Source organism: Xenopus laevis, chromosome 7S (genome assembly GCF_017654675.1).
Source record: "Xenopus laevis strain J_2021 chromosome 7S, Xenopus_laevis_v10.1, whole genome shotgun sequence".
NCBI lineage: Eukaryota > Metazoa > Chordata > Amphibia > Anura > Pipidae > Xenopus > Xenopus laevis.
The window spans coordinates 62,992,525-63,010,125 of NC_054384.1; the positions used below are offsets into that span (position 1 = coordinate 62,992,525).

General features: G+C 37.1%; 1 protein-coding gene across 3 annotated transcripts in view; it reads left to right on the forward strand.

Annotated features, from left to right (window-relative positions):
* The window catches only part of robo4.S (roundabout guidance receptor 4 S homeolog), a 127,098-nt gene extending 114,184 nt beyond the window's left edge, over window positions 1-12,914 (forward strand). For all 3 annotated transcript variants that reach the window (XM_018241665.2, XM_018241666.2, XM_018241667.2), the window contains exons 19-20: window positions 9,133-9,326; window positions 12,038-12,914. In XM_018241665.2, the coding sequence (XP_018097154.1) occupies window positions 9,133-9,326; window positions 12,038-12,055 (212 nt within the window). In that variant the 3' untranslated portion in view covers window positions 12,056-12,914. The remainder of the gene's footprint in view (window positions 1-9,132; window positions 9,327-12,037) is intronic.
* Window positions 12,915-17,601: the final 4,687 nt, after the last annotated feature.

Here is a 17,601-nt window from a genome sequence, read left to right on the forward strand (position 1 = left end):
ACCCTATAAATTCCAGATATTCTGTAAACAACAACAAAAACATTTTTTTAAAAATCTTTTCATGCACATTTAGGGGAAAATGTAATGTAATATCAAATTTGCAACGAGCAACACTTTGTGAATATAAATTTGCCTGTCACAATGTAATATTCTTCATTAGGCTTTTATTGCATTATGAATATTGCGAACACCTGCTCTGCAGTTTCATTAAATATTTTGTAGCAAAAAACGGTTTGCGACTGCGATTTTATTACATACACTGCTAAAGTTCGCAAACTGTAAAATTTAGCTAGTTTTACATTCCCCCTTAGAGCCTTATTTTCATTGCTATCTATTAATATTACTATGTGCAATTTCAGATCATTTCGTTATTACACCATTATTCTGGCTTCAGATCATAGGGCATTGTATCCACCTATATTATCAGCGTGAATGTAATCCTACCTAGGGACCGTGAGATGTACATGATCAATAACTGTATTGCATAACAGAAATAAATTGCACACGGTTCCTACCATCTGACTCAGCAGCAGGAATCTCCATTAACCCTATTACATTATCCATAACGTAATTATATTATATTGTCTGTATGACAACCGATGCATTGATTTGAGAAACCCACCACCCCCTTGTGAATGTGAGGATTTTTGTCAGGCTGTTATCAGCTAACAGGTTAGTTTGCCTTGCTCTTTATAGGTAAGCTCCCCAGGGGTTTCTAACATCAATAAATCCACTTTGTGGATGTGTAGATCTTTTTCTTTATTGTACAGTAGTTTGTTTTATTACAACATGAAATCTGTAGTATAATTTGGACTGCTTACTTTGGGCAACTGGGAGGTACAAAAGGAAAGTATTATATAAAATGTTCTTCGGTTAGATTCAGAAGTGGAAGTATATTGCCGTTTTAATCCACTGCAATTTGTGAAATAACTTTTTTACTATAGGTTTATTACAGTTTTACCATAAGGACCAAAATTAACATTTTGACTTAAACTCTTGCATGGTTCCTTCCTTCGAATACCATGGGTGCTGAGTATTTTATCTTTTTATGGAAAACCACTCAGGAAAAAAAGGAACTACACAAGAGTTTAGGATGTAGGGAATTGCGAATCTGACACATTTAGCTTCTCCGTCATTGTTGTATCACATGTTTTAAACTGTGTGCCTTTTTTTTAAACCATGCAACATTTTTTAACTATACATCAGAGTCTATGGGCATTGTTTCATGGCAAAATATTTCAATCATCCTTATAAAGAACTCATTTCAATCATCCCTATAAGCAACTCTTGCATGGTTCGGACCAGATTGCTCAAGCCCGAAGTATTAAAAGAGTGGTGATTTTTTTTTAGGATTTTGACCCCCCACTCTAAAATCTACAAAAAAAAAATCAAAATCGGACAATGCATAGTTAATTGTAAATTCTTTGCTGCTCCCTTACACCAACAGGTTTTACGTTTTAGCATCTAGCATCTGTGCTTAAATGTAAAAACATTGGCAACAAAGCTGTTCATATAAAAAAACAACAAATATTTCATGATACAATGAAAATCCTTATTTATCATTTGAAATCTGATTATTTATAAGCCTCTTTTCTTTTAACATCTGTCTTTACCAGATTTACTCTGCTGTGCAGTTCATTGTTGCCAAGGTCATTAAAGATTAGTGTGGAATCAATAATTGCGTAGTGAGCAACCAGTAAAAATAGTATCCAGGATTAAACTCTTGGAAGTGCAGTTTTAGTAAAGTAAAATAAAAAAAAAAAAAGCAAAATGAAAATCTGATATCTAAGAAAAGCTGAAGTTTTTCTTAACAGAATGACCTTGGATGTTACAAATTGCTTTTTGTAAGTCAAATGACGAAAAGCATCAAATTATAAACAAATCCCAAAGTTGCCTGTGTTAATTTAGGGTCAGTAACCATGGTAAACTTGAACAAAATTGTTGTTCTACCCACTGGCGTAATTATAGAAGAAACAGACCCTGCAGGGTCCGAGGAAAAGGGGGGCCCAAACTGCAGGGTCTGTTTCCTCTATAGTGTTGAAATCCCCCTCCCCATCGTTTTCTTTTAAGTGACTCGGGGAGTTGGGCTGTGCGCAGTAGTCCCTATGTGCGCTGTTGTTATGCCCCTGCTTCTACCCCCATATATAATAAAACTAGGAGCAGTAACCCATAGCAACCAATGAGCAGGTAGGATTTACTGGTCACCTGCTTAAAAGCAAGCATCTTATTGGTTGCTATGGGTTACTGCTACTGGGCAAACTTTGTGTCTTATATTACAATCTACCCTACCTCTACCCTAGTCTTTTTGCCATTTAAGGTAATAGGCCCAGTACCCAATACCTTTCATGTACTCAGAAGCAAAAGATTACTGGTGTAGAAAGAGAATGGAGCATTTTATATAAAATATATTATATATATATATATATATATATATATATATATATATATTTTCCCCAATAAGTCCTGAGCAGTGCGGCCTCTTCGGTGGAGATTATATATATATATATATATATATATATATATATATAATATGTACAACAAAGCATGAAATGTGGAAGCCTTTGTTCACCTTACATTATCTAATAATATGTGAATTTTGGCACCTTATTGCTATTTATAGCCTGGTACTAGGGTAATTGTACATGGGGTGCTGAAAGCGCTGTGTTTTTAAGTATCCCAAAAGTGTACTGACACATCTCAAGGTTTATATTTCCCTGATAAGTACTGGTGAAAGTGCATGTTAGTGATTCCATTATAAATCTCTGGAGAGGCAGGGTCTGTGCACACTTTGGGGCACATTTACAAAGCTCGAGTGAAGGATTCGAATAAAAAAAAACTTCGAATTTCGAAGTGTTTTTTTGGCTACTTCGACCATCGAATGGGCTAGTTCGACCTTCGACTTCGACTTCGAATCGAACGATTCGAACTAAAAATCGTTCGACTATTCGATCGTTCGATAATCGAAGTACTGTCTCTTTAAGAAAAACTTCGACCCCCTAGTTCGGCAGCTAAAAGCTACCGAACTCAATGTTAGCCTATGGGGAAGGTCCCCATAGGCTTGCCTATGTTTTTTGGATCGAAGGATATTCGTTCGATCGATGAATTAAAATCCTTCGAATCGTTCGATTCGAAGGATTTAATCGTTCGTTCGATCGAACGAATGTTCGATCGTTCGATCTAAGTATTAGCGCTAAATCGTTCGACTTCGATATTCGAAGTCGAATGATTTTAGTTCCTGGTCGAATATCGTTAATTAACCCTCGATATTCGACCCTTAGTAAATCTGCCCCTTTGTGTGCCACAATTTGACACCATTCAAAAGAACAGTAACATCAAAAAATGAAAGTGTTTTTATGTAATGAATAAATAATGTAGTGTTGACCTGCACAGGTAAAACTGGGGTGTTTTTTTTTTCAGAAAGACGATTATAGTTTATATAAACATGTGTTGTGTAGCCACGGGAGTAGCCATTCAAGCACAAGACAAAATAGTTGATAATAGATAAGCTATGTAAAATCTCTTTGTATACTAGAGGGCTTATCTGTTATCAGCTGTGTAACCTGTGCCTTTTATCCTTTTTCAGCTTGAATGGCTGCCCCCCCCCCATAACTACCCAGCAGCTTGCTTAAATAAACTATAGTAGAGTTGTTGAAGCCAGTTTTACATTATAACAATCTAGGCATGCTGCTGCTTTCTCTATTTAACAACCTTCCATCTACCTAACATTATCCAACGGTGGTAGATCCTAGCCCCTCAGGCAGAAGGATTCCGTCAGTGTGACTGTGCTAGCTAGTTAATTCCATCCGACAATGGATACTGATTGTTCAGGCAAACATGCCTCCAATTTAACACTTTGATAGATAATCATTTTTATCTTTTTACACAGTGTAAGCGCACTCTAGAAAATTAATTATGTGACTAACGAGCTCAGAGAAGTAGGGATTTATCATAAAGAACAGCATAATTATCATTTATACAGGGATATGGGTCTATAGCAAATTAAGTACCATTTTTACTTTTTAAAGCCCAATAAAAACCCTTTGCATATTTAGCACCTAATTATCTGGTTTTGATCAAAATAACTTTTTTGAGGTCAGCCAGTTGCTAAATGATCCCAAGCTGTTAATGTCCTTTCAGACAAGGTTCTGAATCTCCCAGACCAGATTTCATTTAGTTAATCTCTTTGCTGGCAGTCTGCTGTACATTTTCTCTTTAACAGCTTCATCAGCAGAACAGGGAACATATTATAAAGCTTTAAAAGCTCCAAAAGCTTTTACTGCCTGGCTTGTGTCTAATTTTATTTTAGTGCAAGTGTCTTCATTAATGTAATGAGTTCTGAGGTAAGTTTCTAACAAATAAAAGGCACCTTCCTATTCCTTCATCCACATGGCAAAATGTACATTATAGTGCTGGTATAAAGGGTGGGTTTATATTATTGTGGAGGTAACCCCTCCCCCCAATAAGAAAAGCCCCTACCTACCTACCTACTACCCTAGGTAGTCCCCCCTCCCTACATCCCCCCCCCCCATATAGTTTGTTAGTTTGTAAGAGTTTTTTCAGTTATCGGGGCAGAGTAAGCACAGCAGAGCTCATGAACGCCATCTTCCAGATCTCCGGTCTTCTTCGGGTCCTCTTCCTTTCCTTCACAGAGAAAGGGTTTTCTAGCTGTTATCCTACAGTGCTGAGAGCCTAGGTCTCGAACAGCCATATAACCCATCTCTGTCACTACTGCTTCAATCATGCATCTAACCTTAAAGGCATTCTTAAAGGGAAAATGTGTTATTTTACAAAATGCATCACTTGATAGCACTACTCCAGCAGAATCCTGCATTAAAATCCACCCAGCTACGGCACTTGTGCTCTGAACTTCAGTCACTTTTTACTGCTGCACTGCAAACTGGAGTGATATCACCCCCTCTCTATCCCTCCCAGTAGACTATCAACAAAACAATGGGAAGGTAGCAAGATAACTACTCTCTGACACCTGCATTGCTAAAAATACTCCAATGCCCTTAGTGGAACATATGATAATACCATTAACAGTAAAAAGCCAAGTCTGGTTCACCCAAACCACCACTTCTCCAGTTGCACTGAGTAGGTGAAACAACTTATCTAAAAGCAGTTGCATTGCGAAGTGCTGGCTCTTTCTGAAAACACAGGATCAGTAGCAAAGACCAGAGATGGCTGCATACTCGCCAATATTACAGCTAAAAATACATCTAATATTTCAAGAATAACATTTCAAATGGTGGAATTAATGGAATGGTTTCAAACAAACAACATTACTACAGTATGGTGAAAATCGTAGTTTGCTAAACTTTGCTAAACTTCTCCCGCACAAGTAATGTGGATTTAATATATTCTTTCTGATTCTTTTGTGAATGTATCATGATTATTTTATGTATTATGGATTTAAATTCTTAAATTGTAGAGGATAGCAATGTCACACAGGAGGAATTGAAAGTTTTGCCTGCCCAAACATGTGACATGCAAAGCTCCCTATGTGCCCTTGTCCTGATTACCAATTATGCAGCTGATATATTACATTACATTAATTACTTCTCTTTTAATTTTTTACAATAGGAAATGCATGTTGAATTTTTTTAGAAAAGCACAGCTTGTTTTTTAATTTTTTTTAAACAAAATCATAAAAAATTTGCATTTGAACCACATGCATTCTTCTATAAAAAGTTTAGACTAAAATACAATCTGCAGGATTCTCTTTTAAAAACATTGCGTACTTTATATGTTTACGACTTTTTTTATTTGCAGTTTTATTTCGACTATGCTTACAACACAACAGAGAGTTTCCATGGCAACTGTTGTTAGTTATCCTCAGTGGCTCCCCTGGCAGCACTTCACAAGTTTTGATGATAGATGCTAACTTTCATAGGCAACAAACATAAACAGATAATAGTTATTCTTAAGGCTAATTCTATGGATAAAAAAACAGTTTAGATTAAAAAAGTAATAACAGTGTAAAAGAAATGTCTAATAACATAGACAATAACTTTCTGAAACAAATTGAAACATGTATTGATGGCCTTTACAAAGTCATAAAATGCTACTATGTTCCCATTTCATTTGTAGCCAGTGTTTTCTTAAGCACAAAGAGAGCACAGCTAGAAGTGATCACAAAAGTATTTCCCTTTATTAATATTTTGGCAGTTATTTATTAAAGTCCGATTTTTTCTGGCCAGACTTTTAAAAAGGAAAAACACAATTTTTTCGGAGAAAAAAACTCAAATTTTCTGAGATTTATTAAACCTTGATGGTGTTAAAAGTTGAATAAAAAAGTACTCCTTCTCAGACCTCCCGAGTTTATGTTGAAGCCAATGCTCCGTTGATATCCTGATCTGCGCTGGGTTTTGTTCATTAATCGAAGGTTTATTTTTTTTTTCAGTGTCAAATTAGAGAGATTCACAGATTTCGTGACAAATTTGAAAAACTCATACAATTAGTTTTTTTCACAATTTAAATTTTTTTTCCTGCACAAGAAATTTTAATAAAAATGTATTGAGAAATAGGGGAAATGTCCATGCAGATTTGGTCAGAGTAGTTTTCAGAAAATAGTGAGAACTTTTCGGATTTTGATAAATAAATTGTGCTTTAATTGTGATTTATTTTATGATTTTCAGATGGTTAAATATACAATCATCAAAGAATAAAGAGCCTCTCTGTATATGCCATTTTTAACCCTAATCTTCATGTGCCAATTAATGATCGGCGAATTTATTTGGCAGGTGCAAATTTGTGGTGAATTTCCACGTTTCCCCGTCGGCAAATAAATTTGCAATTTTGCAGCGAAAATGGGCTTTAATGGGAGCTGGCGTCAACTTAGACGCCGGTGCCTATTTTGACGCCAGTGATTGTTAGCAGCCGCCAAAATTTGTGTTTTGGTAATTTTTCGCCCATTTTGGGAAATTCGCAAATTTCGTGGCAAAACGGGACAAATTCGCCCATCACTAGTGCCAGTTTCTTCTTTCAGCCTTATGCAGTAGCTTCATGTCCTTATCAGGGTCAACCATTGGCTTGTCAGTACCCTCACATAAACCCTACTAGATACCTGGCTGCAGTTGTTCATCTGAACATCCAATACAAGAAGAAAGTGTTGTGTGTGAGTAAACTAGCATGTAGAAATGGCATCAAATAATATTATACATTACAATATATATATATACTGTATATTTGGCTACACATGGCAAATGTCCACCCCTACCTTTACCGCTTATTATCTCAGCAGGTTATCTTTGCTGACTTACACAGATAAAAAAAACACTCATCATATCTGACAAGACAGCTAAATTTGTATGAATGAAAAGGCAGAATGAAATATGTACTTCAAAATAATCAATAAATCATGTTTTCAACTCTGATGCAAATAAATCTCTCATGTGAAGGGAAGATTTAACTTTCATCTTTATATCCCTGTCACAGTGGAATGCCCCTTGTTCCTGACCTATATTAACAGTAAAAAGGTTCTGTTTGCAATTGTTGTAAAATGTTATTATTCTATTTGAGTTTACAGAACTGAATATGTGTATGTTCCTAGTATATATGCATGCCTATGTTGCTCTACATGTAAATTATATATGTGTTGTATTTGCTGTGGAGTTACCTTTAGGAGACTCGTCAGGAGATTACTCTCACATGCTTTCTTGAAAACTGAGTACATTGGTGACTAGAGAACAGTGGCATCAATAGCGCATCCGAACATTAACTTAATGACGGAAACAATTCAGAGGTGACAACTAGTGATGGGCGAATTTGTCCCATTTTGTTTTGCCGAAAAATTCAAGAATTTCCGCAAAATTCGCGAAAAGCTAATTTTGATGCCCGCGTCAATCTTGACGCCCGCATTAAAGTCAATGGGGATCTGAATAATTTTGACGTGTGACAGTTTTTATGCGCGCCCCTATTCAGACGCGTGGCTTCCTCCAGCAGAGGTACAAGCTGCACAGCATAGTCCACTTGTATATATTCAAAAAATTTTGTTTGTATATACTGATGAGAGGTGCACAATGTTAGCTCTGCTGCAAAGAGGTTTCGTAAAGTACACACAAAAATAGGAACAAAGGAAAACTCACTTTGATGCTTCTGCAAAAACTTCAAATTCTTTTATTTATGCTGAGAAGTGAGTTTGCCTTTGTTCCTATTTTTGTGTGCACAGTAGTCCCACAGCTTATGGCAGTCTCTCCTCAAGATGTGCCAATCACGTGGGCACTGCAATGTGTGGGCAATGTCACAGACTTGGCACAGTTGCTGGTACATATGGTGCTGGTAGCAGATATCCCAGAATGTGGGAAAGAATGCAAGGGGAATGCAGCACTTTGGCATTATTGTGGTTTCATATTAGGATGATCTGTGGGCTTCATGGAGCAGCCCAATACTGGCACTGAGCTTAATAATATCCAGTTTCCCCTGTCACACTCTTGTGAGTCTCTGTTCAGCATGGGACCAAGCCACTCGTGCCACTGAGTATCCCACAGCCTCTTTGTGCCAACAACACTGCCCACTTCCTCTCTCTGGGAGATGTCACTTCCCAATTGTCTTTCCCCACCCTCAGGGGGCTGCCTCTCACTGGGATAAAGTCCTTTTTAAGTTCAGGGATAAGGTGATGTGACTCTGTCCAGGTAAATATCTCATTGGCAATTCAGCAAATGCTGGTGGATTTCCTTGTCTCATATACTTTCTCTCAGATGCACACCCACAGGCAGAAGTCACAAAGCTTTTGCCCAGGAATTGTAACAGGAGTCTCAAAGTGAAATATGGCCTACCAGTATTGGCCTTTTTAACTGATAAATCAAGCAAATCCTACATGCAATTCCTACTTTGAAGGCAGTTTTAACATACTATACTGCAATCCAGTCTGAACATGGTCATCAAGTCTTGGAAGACCACACAATAAACCATTACCCCCAATAAAGCATTGTTATGGTAGTATGCATGTCCATGACCTCCAGAAGCATGGAAGCAGTGAACAACCAATGAAAAGCTCAAGGGATATTTATTTTAAAAAGGTGATTTTTTTTTCAATTAAATGCATGTATATTAGGACCTCCAAATGCATTTTTAGCACCCACAGCATGTTCTTGCTCATACTAAAGCTATATGCAATCTTTATTCATACAGAGCTTTCTCCATCAGTGTCACCTTTGGATGGCATATTAATGCAACATAACAGTGAAAATATAGATGCTACCAAAAACAAATCCAGAGTTAATCACTTGCCTGTATTAGACTGGAACATTGACTGGATGGATGAAATGGAAGCCAAGTACAGCCGGAAAAATGACATGAGACATAACTTTCCTTTTGATAAAAAGGTAATATGAACTTGAATATTTAGGTGGTAACATACATGTAAATATGCAGATAATTGCAAGGTGTGGTTATTATTATTTATAAAGCACCAATACCTGTATATTCTAATAAGCTGTATGATATATTGAATAGAGACATAGATAACTGAGTATGGCAGATTATACTAATGATGGGAAAAGTATAAGTCAAGATACAAGAAGGTGTGAGAGCTTACAAGAGAGCTTACAGAGTTCAAGCTTTCTTTTCTTTCTTGGAGTTTGTTGCCCTGACCTGGCATGGTTAAATAGTCTATAGACCTCTTATTTGTTCAGGCAGTTTGTCTGATTTTGTCCATGCTTTTTAGACATCTCAGCAAGCTTCACCTCATCAACAGGGGCGATTCTAGTGTTAAAGCCACCTGAGGCCCCCCCTCGCCACCCACAATTACTTAAACATAGCTGGCGGGGTCTAGGGGGGTTGCATTGCTAGTGCAGAGATTGCAATAGTGCTCTCTTTGCTATAAAAGCTAGATTTCTGTGTAATTACTGGAAATTCATCTCTAAAAGTTACGCCCCTGCCTGGTAATCATCCACCACAATGCATTGCGTATTCATACAGTAATCATCTGTTTCGCCCAAAGGCCATTTAGTCAGATCCTGGTCACTGTATTGTCACTTTTAATTTACAGTGTTCAGAGAAGGAAAGGGGAATGCTGTACTGTATGTAATGTTTTGGCAAGATATAACACTAAGAATGATTACTTTGTTGCATTATATGCAAAATAAGAGAATATGTAGAAGCTATAGGTTACAAGGAAGTCTCATCCGGTCATTTATTTGGTTAACAAATGTGTGTTATTAATTGCTTTTAAAGGAGAAGGAAAGCTACGGAGGCATTTCATTGCCAATAGATTAGCTGCAATAGTGCAAGCTAGAATGCTATATTTATTCTGTAGAATGTTTTACCATACCTGAGTAAAAAGCTCTAGAAACTCTCTGTTTGTTTAGGATAGCAGCTGCAGTATTAACATGGTGTGACATCACTTCCTGCCTGAGTCTCTCCCTGCTCTGGGCTCAGATTACAGTAGAGAAGGGAGGGGGTTGGGGAAGAGGAGCAAACTGAGCATGCTCTTGCCCAGGGCAATGAGGTTTAAGCTGAAAACAGGAAGTCTGATACAGAAGCCCATGAGTACACAATAGAAGGATAGAAATGCAGTGTTTCTTTTGACAGGGCACTCAGAGCAGCACTACTTTGGGGGTTTACTAGTATATTTACATGGACCTTTCTGATAAGGCTTACTTTGTTTTTACCTTTCCTTCTCCTTTAATATAGAAACAAAGCTTTACTGTATTGCTTAGAATTACAATCAATACTCAATTACAGATTAGCGCAAAGGTAATTGCATGTAATTATTGTTATTATTAGATTTCTTTCTAATGTCCATTCCCTTTAGAAAGATCAATTACCATGGATATCTGCAACAGCAATGATTGAATTTTCAGACATTTCATCTACGTGTCAGTTATGTGCTTACAATAGGCATGTCATCAAATCAAATAGAATCTTTAACTCATCAGATGCATTTATGCGTAGGAAAGCAAAACCTGATTGAAGACAGTATAGCCAAGAATACACATTTTTAACAACACCTTTCTAGTTGAATGGCTCAATAATATGGCTGAGCTGGTTTATGGGTAATTAAATCAATCTTTCTTCTGCCTGCCAATTTAGGTTTAAATCACAAAGCCTCCTTTTGACCTCCTCGTGAAAACTAGTAGATACTGTTATTTTGCTCCAGCCAACATGTGCTGGTTTATAGACTTTATATCACATAACACTTGTGAATTCTACAAAAATAGCATAATGCATCTCACTTCACACATCAAAGGTAAAATACAAACTAGATAGAAGTACCATCAAAAAGTCAGCATATTTACAATTTATTTTCAGGCAACTAGTGCTAGTAAAAATATATTTTTCAAATCCACAAAACTGTGTATTTTGTTGCAAAAATATAGATAGCGATATAGGCATTTTCTTCTCCACCATTATACCACATATGTACTTACCCCGTAGCATAACATGAGCAGTATCATAACTACCTTACAGCATACCTCATGTTTGCAGGGGGGGTGAGACAAGAAGGCCTACATTGTAGTCTGCTGTACAGCCACTTCATACTTGCCACCCAGTCGCTGTTTGCTGCTGGTGGGCGACTGCAGAAGAAAAGGAAATGTGGGGAGTAGGGGGTTGGGGCCTACTCATGTACACTGCCCCCCCCCGATGATTTTTTGTTGTAGGAGCCTGATGTGCTGAAGTTACAACACTGAACATAAGTCAGCCAAGTAAAACTATTAGGCTGCCTTTCAACTCAAATTACTTGCAATGACCTGCACCCTCATCAGCCCTACTGCAATCTGAGACCCTCTGCTGCCCATTTGCTTCCCAGGGAACAACACTGGTAGATGTAGTGTAACAGGGGCAGGCAGTAAGGTTGGTGCAGTGGTGGAATATAGGGTCCCATCTCCTCTGGGTCTCCCAGTTGTGACATCTGCTGCCTGGCAGTCACACACTGTACCCATGACATGATCAACAGCTAACTTTGTGTAAGATTAGAAATTGTGAACATATTTCAATGGAAGGTAATTTTGGCTAAGACTGACTTTATTAGCTTACAGTATGTATACCCAGAATTCCTTTCACTAACTTTTGGGTAAATGTATGTATTTTTCAGATGGATCCTTTCAAGTAACCATATCTGATGCATCACTATCACCACTACTGGAAATTCACTTGAGAGAACCCATATCCTGAAGACTGTGGGTGACTGTGTTGTCTAAATTCCCCAATAAGAACATCAGGCATTACATCTCTTAAGGGACTGAAGGTTTTTCATAAAGCCATGGGTTTTGAGAACAGAAATGGGGAAGCAAACTGACTATTTGATGCATAATTATACTGATGTTATCATGTAATGGAATAAAGATGTTATTATTTTGATAATAGAAAATAAGTAAGTATAAGTAAAAAGTAAGTAAGTATAAGAGTGTGGAGTACACTTTACTAGAGTTGGGGTATGAGCATGTACTTGAAAGGCTCACTAATGGCTTAATTTTTGTCATCCTTCCCACACCTAGCACTTGCAGCTACCCTACCGAAATGACCCCCGGGTACCTGCAGTTTATATTCTGTCTGTTCCACAGATTTTGTTACATCCCTTTGTTGAAGGGATGTATATTTCCTGTGCATTAACATACAGGGGATCACTTTATAGTGTCCTTTTTAATCCAGTATATTTATACTAACATAGTACGGATTACTCTAACATTTCCATTAAATATAGCAAGACATTTCTTAATATTATGTCAATGAGGGTCACATTTTAATAATATATTAATGCTATCTAAAGCAAATACATTAGATGGTTAATTTTGTATTACCAGGTGATGTGGGCCATCGCCTCTAGTAAAATTAAATGTGTTGCCTTTAAATTTGGACTTATTTTGTAGCTAGAAATATATAAAATATTTTTATATGCTTTTTTGTTGAAACTGGTTTCATTGAAATGCCTCTGTTGTAACATACAGAAAATAATAAATTCTTGTCATTGACTAGTATTTCATCTTATTTTTTGTTTTGATTTATTTTATAAATAAAAATGTAATTGATTTTATAAATTCCCTGAATCCTTTATAAATGTATTGCTGTTAATGACATTGTGTTACTGGTGGGTAGAAATATTGTACTTAGATTTCTACACCGTGTTAGCCACTTAAAGAGAAAAAGTAGTTGGAGAATGTAATTATTTATAGACTGGTGCTTACTGCAGGGGTCTCCTGTTAGATCACCTACTATTAGTCCAAAATACAAATTCTAGCATGGCACTCATAAGTTTAAAAAATGATTTTTATTTTTACAAATATACGTTACCCAATGTGTTTCAACCCCAAGTCAAACAGAGGGTCTTCTTCAGTTTGATAAAGTTAGTAATTATGTGATAGCAACAAAAAATGAATATAAATAAGGGGCATATTTGTTAATGTTTGAGATAAACATCTCCATTGATGTTGCCCATAGAACCAGCAATTAGATTTGAACTGTTGCACGCGAGCTAGAAAACAAAAACAAATATCTTATTGGATGCTATGGGCATCATCACTGGTGATGTTTGTCTCCGTTGTTAATAAATACACCCAATATGTAATGTAAGTTTTCTAATACAAAGAAAAAAGGGTAGGCACTTACAGGGACCAGTCTTCAAGGCAGGTTTGTTAAAGCAATTAAATCCTTCAAATCGAACGATTCGAAGGATTTTAATCCATCGATCGAACGATTTTCCTTCAATCAGGACCTTCCCCATAGGCTAACATTGTACTTCGGTAGGTTTTAGGTGGCGAAGTAGGTGGTCGATGTTTTTTTTAAAGAGACAGTACTTCGACTATCGAATGGTCGAATAGTCGAACGATTTTTAGTTCGAATCGTTCAAGTCGTAGTCGAAGGTCGAAGTAGCCAATTCGATGGTCGAAGTAGCCAAAAAAATACTTCGAAATTCCAAGTATTTTTTATTCTAATCCTTCACTCGAGCTTAGTAAATGTGCCCCTAGCTGTATTATTTATAATACCAATTAGACATGCTCTCTCTGTACATAGAAAAACATTAGATGGGTCACTCCTATAATCTGCTTCCTGTTATGGTTGTCAATAATGCTAGTCGATTATTAGCTAAAGTAAAGGTATCGGATCCATTATATGGAAACACGCTATCCAGAAAGCTCAGAATTATGGAAAGGCAATTTCCCATAGATCCCATTTTATACAAAATATCATGATTTAAAAAAAATATTCCCTTTTTCTTTGTAATAATAAAATAGTATCTTGTACTTGATAGAGAATAAGATAAAATGAATCATTATTGGACACAAAAACAGTCTACTGGGTTTATTTACTGTTTGCATGATATTCTATGAGATTTAAGGTATGAAGATTCAAATTACTAGTGATCAGTGAATTGTGGTATGGGCTCTTGTAAAAAATAATAAACAATACAACTTGTGCTAAATTTCATTCAGTAGTCCTTAACTTTTTGAAGTTATTTGATATTTACTTATTTACTGCCTGCCACTGACAATCTCATTGCTGTCAGCAACAAGAGCAATAGTGAGATTAGGCACTGGTGTTATGGATCAGACTGGACCCACAGCTGACATAACAGAGAAGGAAAGGTTAAAACTAAGTAGGCTTTATCAGAGGTCTATGTAAACACCCCAATACGCACTCACAATGCTGTTGCTCTGAGTCTTCTTTGAAAAGAACCACCAAATTCCTTTCCTCCTATTCTTTACACATGGGCTACACTAGCAGATTGCCTTCTATCAGCTCAAACCTCCTGGTCCTGGGCAGAAGCCTGCACAGCTTATTCTTCTCCCCTTCTATTCTCTCCCTCTATCCCCAATCCCTTCCCTCTTGCACCATTTCCCCTCTTTCCACCTTCTCCCTCTCTCCCCTTTCCTGCTCTAATCTGAGCCAGCAGTGAGAGACATAAGCAGGGAAGTTACCTCACAACAAACTGATATGGCAGCGGCTATCTTACACGTACAGAAATTGTTGTGCTCATGACAAATGATCGGCAATTGATCATTCATTAGAACAGTCATTCTTAATTAAAGAAGCATAATTCTTTAATTTGACAGAGAATGATTGTTAAAAAGTAAAAATTTATGTTAAGACAACAGTCGGGGAATACGAAATTTAAATTCTGAAAGTCACATAAGATTGCATGGGCAGGTTAGACGATATGTAAGCAGTATGTAGTTTATGGTACGAATGTTTGTACCATACAAAAGAAACCCACAATAAAGAATATCTATATAATGTCTCTATAAAAAGAGGAGTATGTTGTTTATGTTATGAGTCTTTGCACCATAAGCAGAAAACCAACCTATCAACAAGCCCCATACGTACATGACCTTTATATATCCACTGAATTTCAATTGACGTAAGTGTAAGTATGTTAACGAAGTTTCGGTAAAAGGAAAGTAATGCTAGAGAAAATTTGCTAGGATATCTTTGCACCAGCAAATCTTCACTGACAAAATTAATTTCTGATGTAGTTGAATGATGATTTGGATGTAAGTAATCTGCCACATGAGTATTCGCACAATAAACTTTTTTCTCACTGAATTGAATCTGGCCCAATGTGTGCAAAGATTGCTCCTCCAATATACACATTACGAAATTCAACAAAACCTCATATTTGCCAACAATATTTTTACGTCTATGGCCATTATTACACAAACAGAGAGAGCTTCTATGGCTGTTTACTCAGGTATGGTAAAGCAGTTTACAGAATAAATATAGCTTTCTAGCTTACACTATTGTGTATAATACATTGGCAAGAAATTGCATCAGCAGTTTTCCTTCTTTAACCCGCTGGACTCTTTACAAGTCACATTCATTCCTGCTTCAGCAGGAAAGATCCCTTCAAAACAGTTGCCAGGAATAAGGAATCCAAAATTGCTAAGAATGTAATTGTGTGGGGCCTAAATTGGGAAAAACTGGGACCAGTCTAGGTTTCTTTGGGAGAGAAAAGTGGTACTAGGTGATTTGCCTCAAGTATTTAAAATTACTTAGGATCTGACTACCCAGAATGTCGAGAATGTGGTCGAGACAGGCAGCAATCAAGCGTAAATCTGTGTATCAAGCAGTGGTTGAGACAGGCAGCCGTCAAGTGCAAGTCTATGTATTAGGTGGTGGCCGAGACAGACACCAGTCTAGAGTACAGTCTAGAGTACAATAAGAGCACAGGCTAGGAGAAAAGCAGGCTGGAGCAAGAACACGTTTTCAATGATACAGCAAAGCAAAGCAGAAAGGGGCTGGCTTAATTATGATTTTAATGACTGCATTATATATAATTGGCTTTAAGGAAAATGTGAAATAGTGGAGGTAGTAAGTGTTTACCCTCAAGGGTAGTAAATTCACAGACATCCAATCACAATGGTTCCACTGAACCCAGAATGGTAAGGATGTCAAAGTGGCATTGTACTGTATGTACCACAGACGGTATCACAGACTCACTCGTCTGTCCAGTGATGATTGCTTCATTTTTGCATAAATTATCTCCTTCACACCTCTTTCAAACCATGTCTTCTCGGTCCAAAATATGCATAAATGCATATCCTCAGCAGAGGGAATTAAAACTATGAGATATTGGCTGAAACATGACACCATCCAACCACTCTGCAGCAGAACAAAATTGAACCCAGAACAATTTGGTTCTTTACTGGACCTATGTCTAGGGATGGGCGAATTTTTTCGCCTTGTTTCGCTGAAAAATGATGCCCATGGACCCGTATGGCTTTGTGCGTCAAAATAAAAAGACGCGCGTCAAACAAATTTTTGGCGAAATGAAACGGGTCAAATTCTCCCAACCCTACCTATGTCCTAATACCACTTACTTCAAACATATGGAAGCTTTTTATAGGCAAAAACATGGCTGTGCCTTGGGTTTGCTGGGTTTGCTGGTGTCTCCCACAGAGAAAATCCAATTTTGAGTGTAGACAGGTCCCTCATACCAAACCTACAGCTGGTTGTGCCTGTTGTCAGTGAGCAGAAGCAGGAAGCAGCAAGAGGTACTTGTCTTGGTCACCAGTACCGCTTGGCCAAGCCATGTTAGTGAAATACATTTGGCATTCCCCTTATAGCAAGCAAGTCCAGAAAGAATTATGTTACATAACATGGAGGCTGTGCTAACAGGTTTTCAAAAATATTTACCACATCACCAGTATTTTGCCCTTGGTTTAGGTGGATATGGCAGCTCATATCTTGCAATCAATTTGCAGATGCCTGTAGAATGACTTTCTGTAGTGTAGGCAACAGAGACTTCTATAGACATGCCACCAAAACCATAGGGTAGTCTATAAGTGATAACAACATGAAATGCTTTGCTGTAGATGTATAGAATTAGTTGTAATGATACCTTGTCTTCAGAACATTCAAGGTTTACTGCAGCAACAACATTTATCAATTTAATTATTTACTTCCTCCAAACATAACAAATTATGTTTTTCTCTATTATAGGATATAATGTGTATTTATTATTGTGAGGAAGAATAATGTAGTGAGTTTTAAGAATGGGGTGAGCTTTATGAAGCTTAAACATTCATAGAGATGATTCACTTAGAATTATAAGCCACTTGCATTCAGGCATATATCAGCTCAAATCCCATATATTTTTTTTAACTATGGTGCACAGCTGTCATTTTGAATATTTCTTTATGGTGTTTAATTTGACTGTAAAAT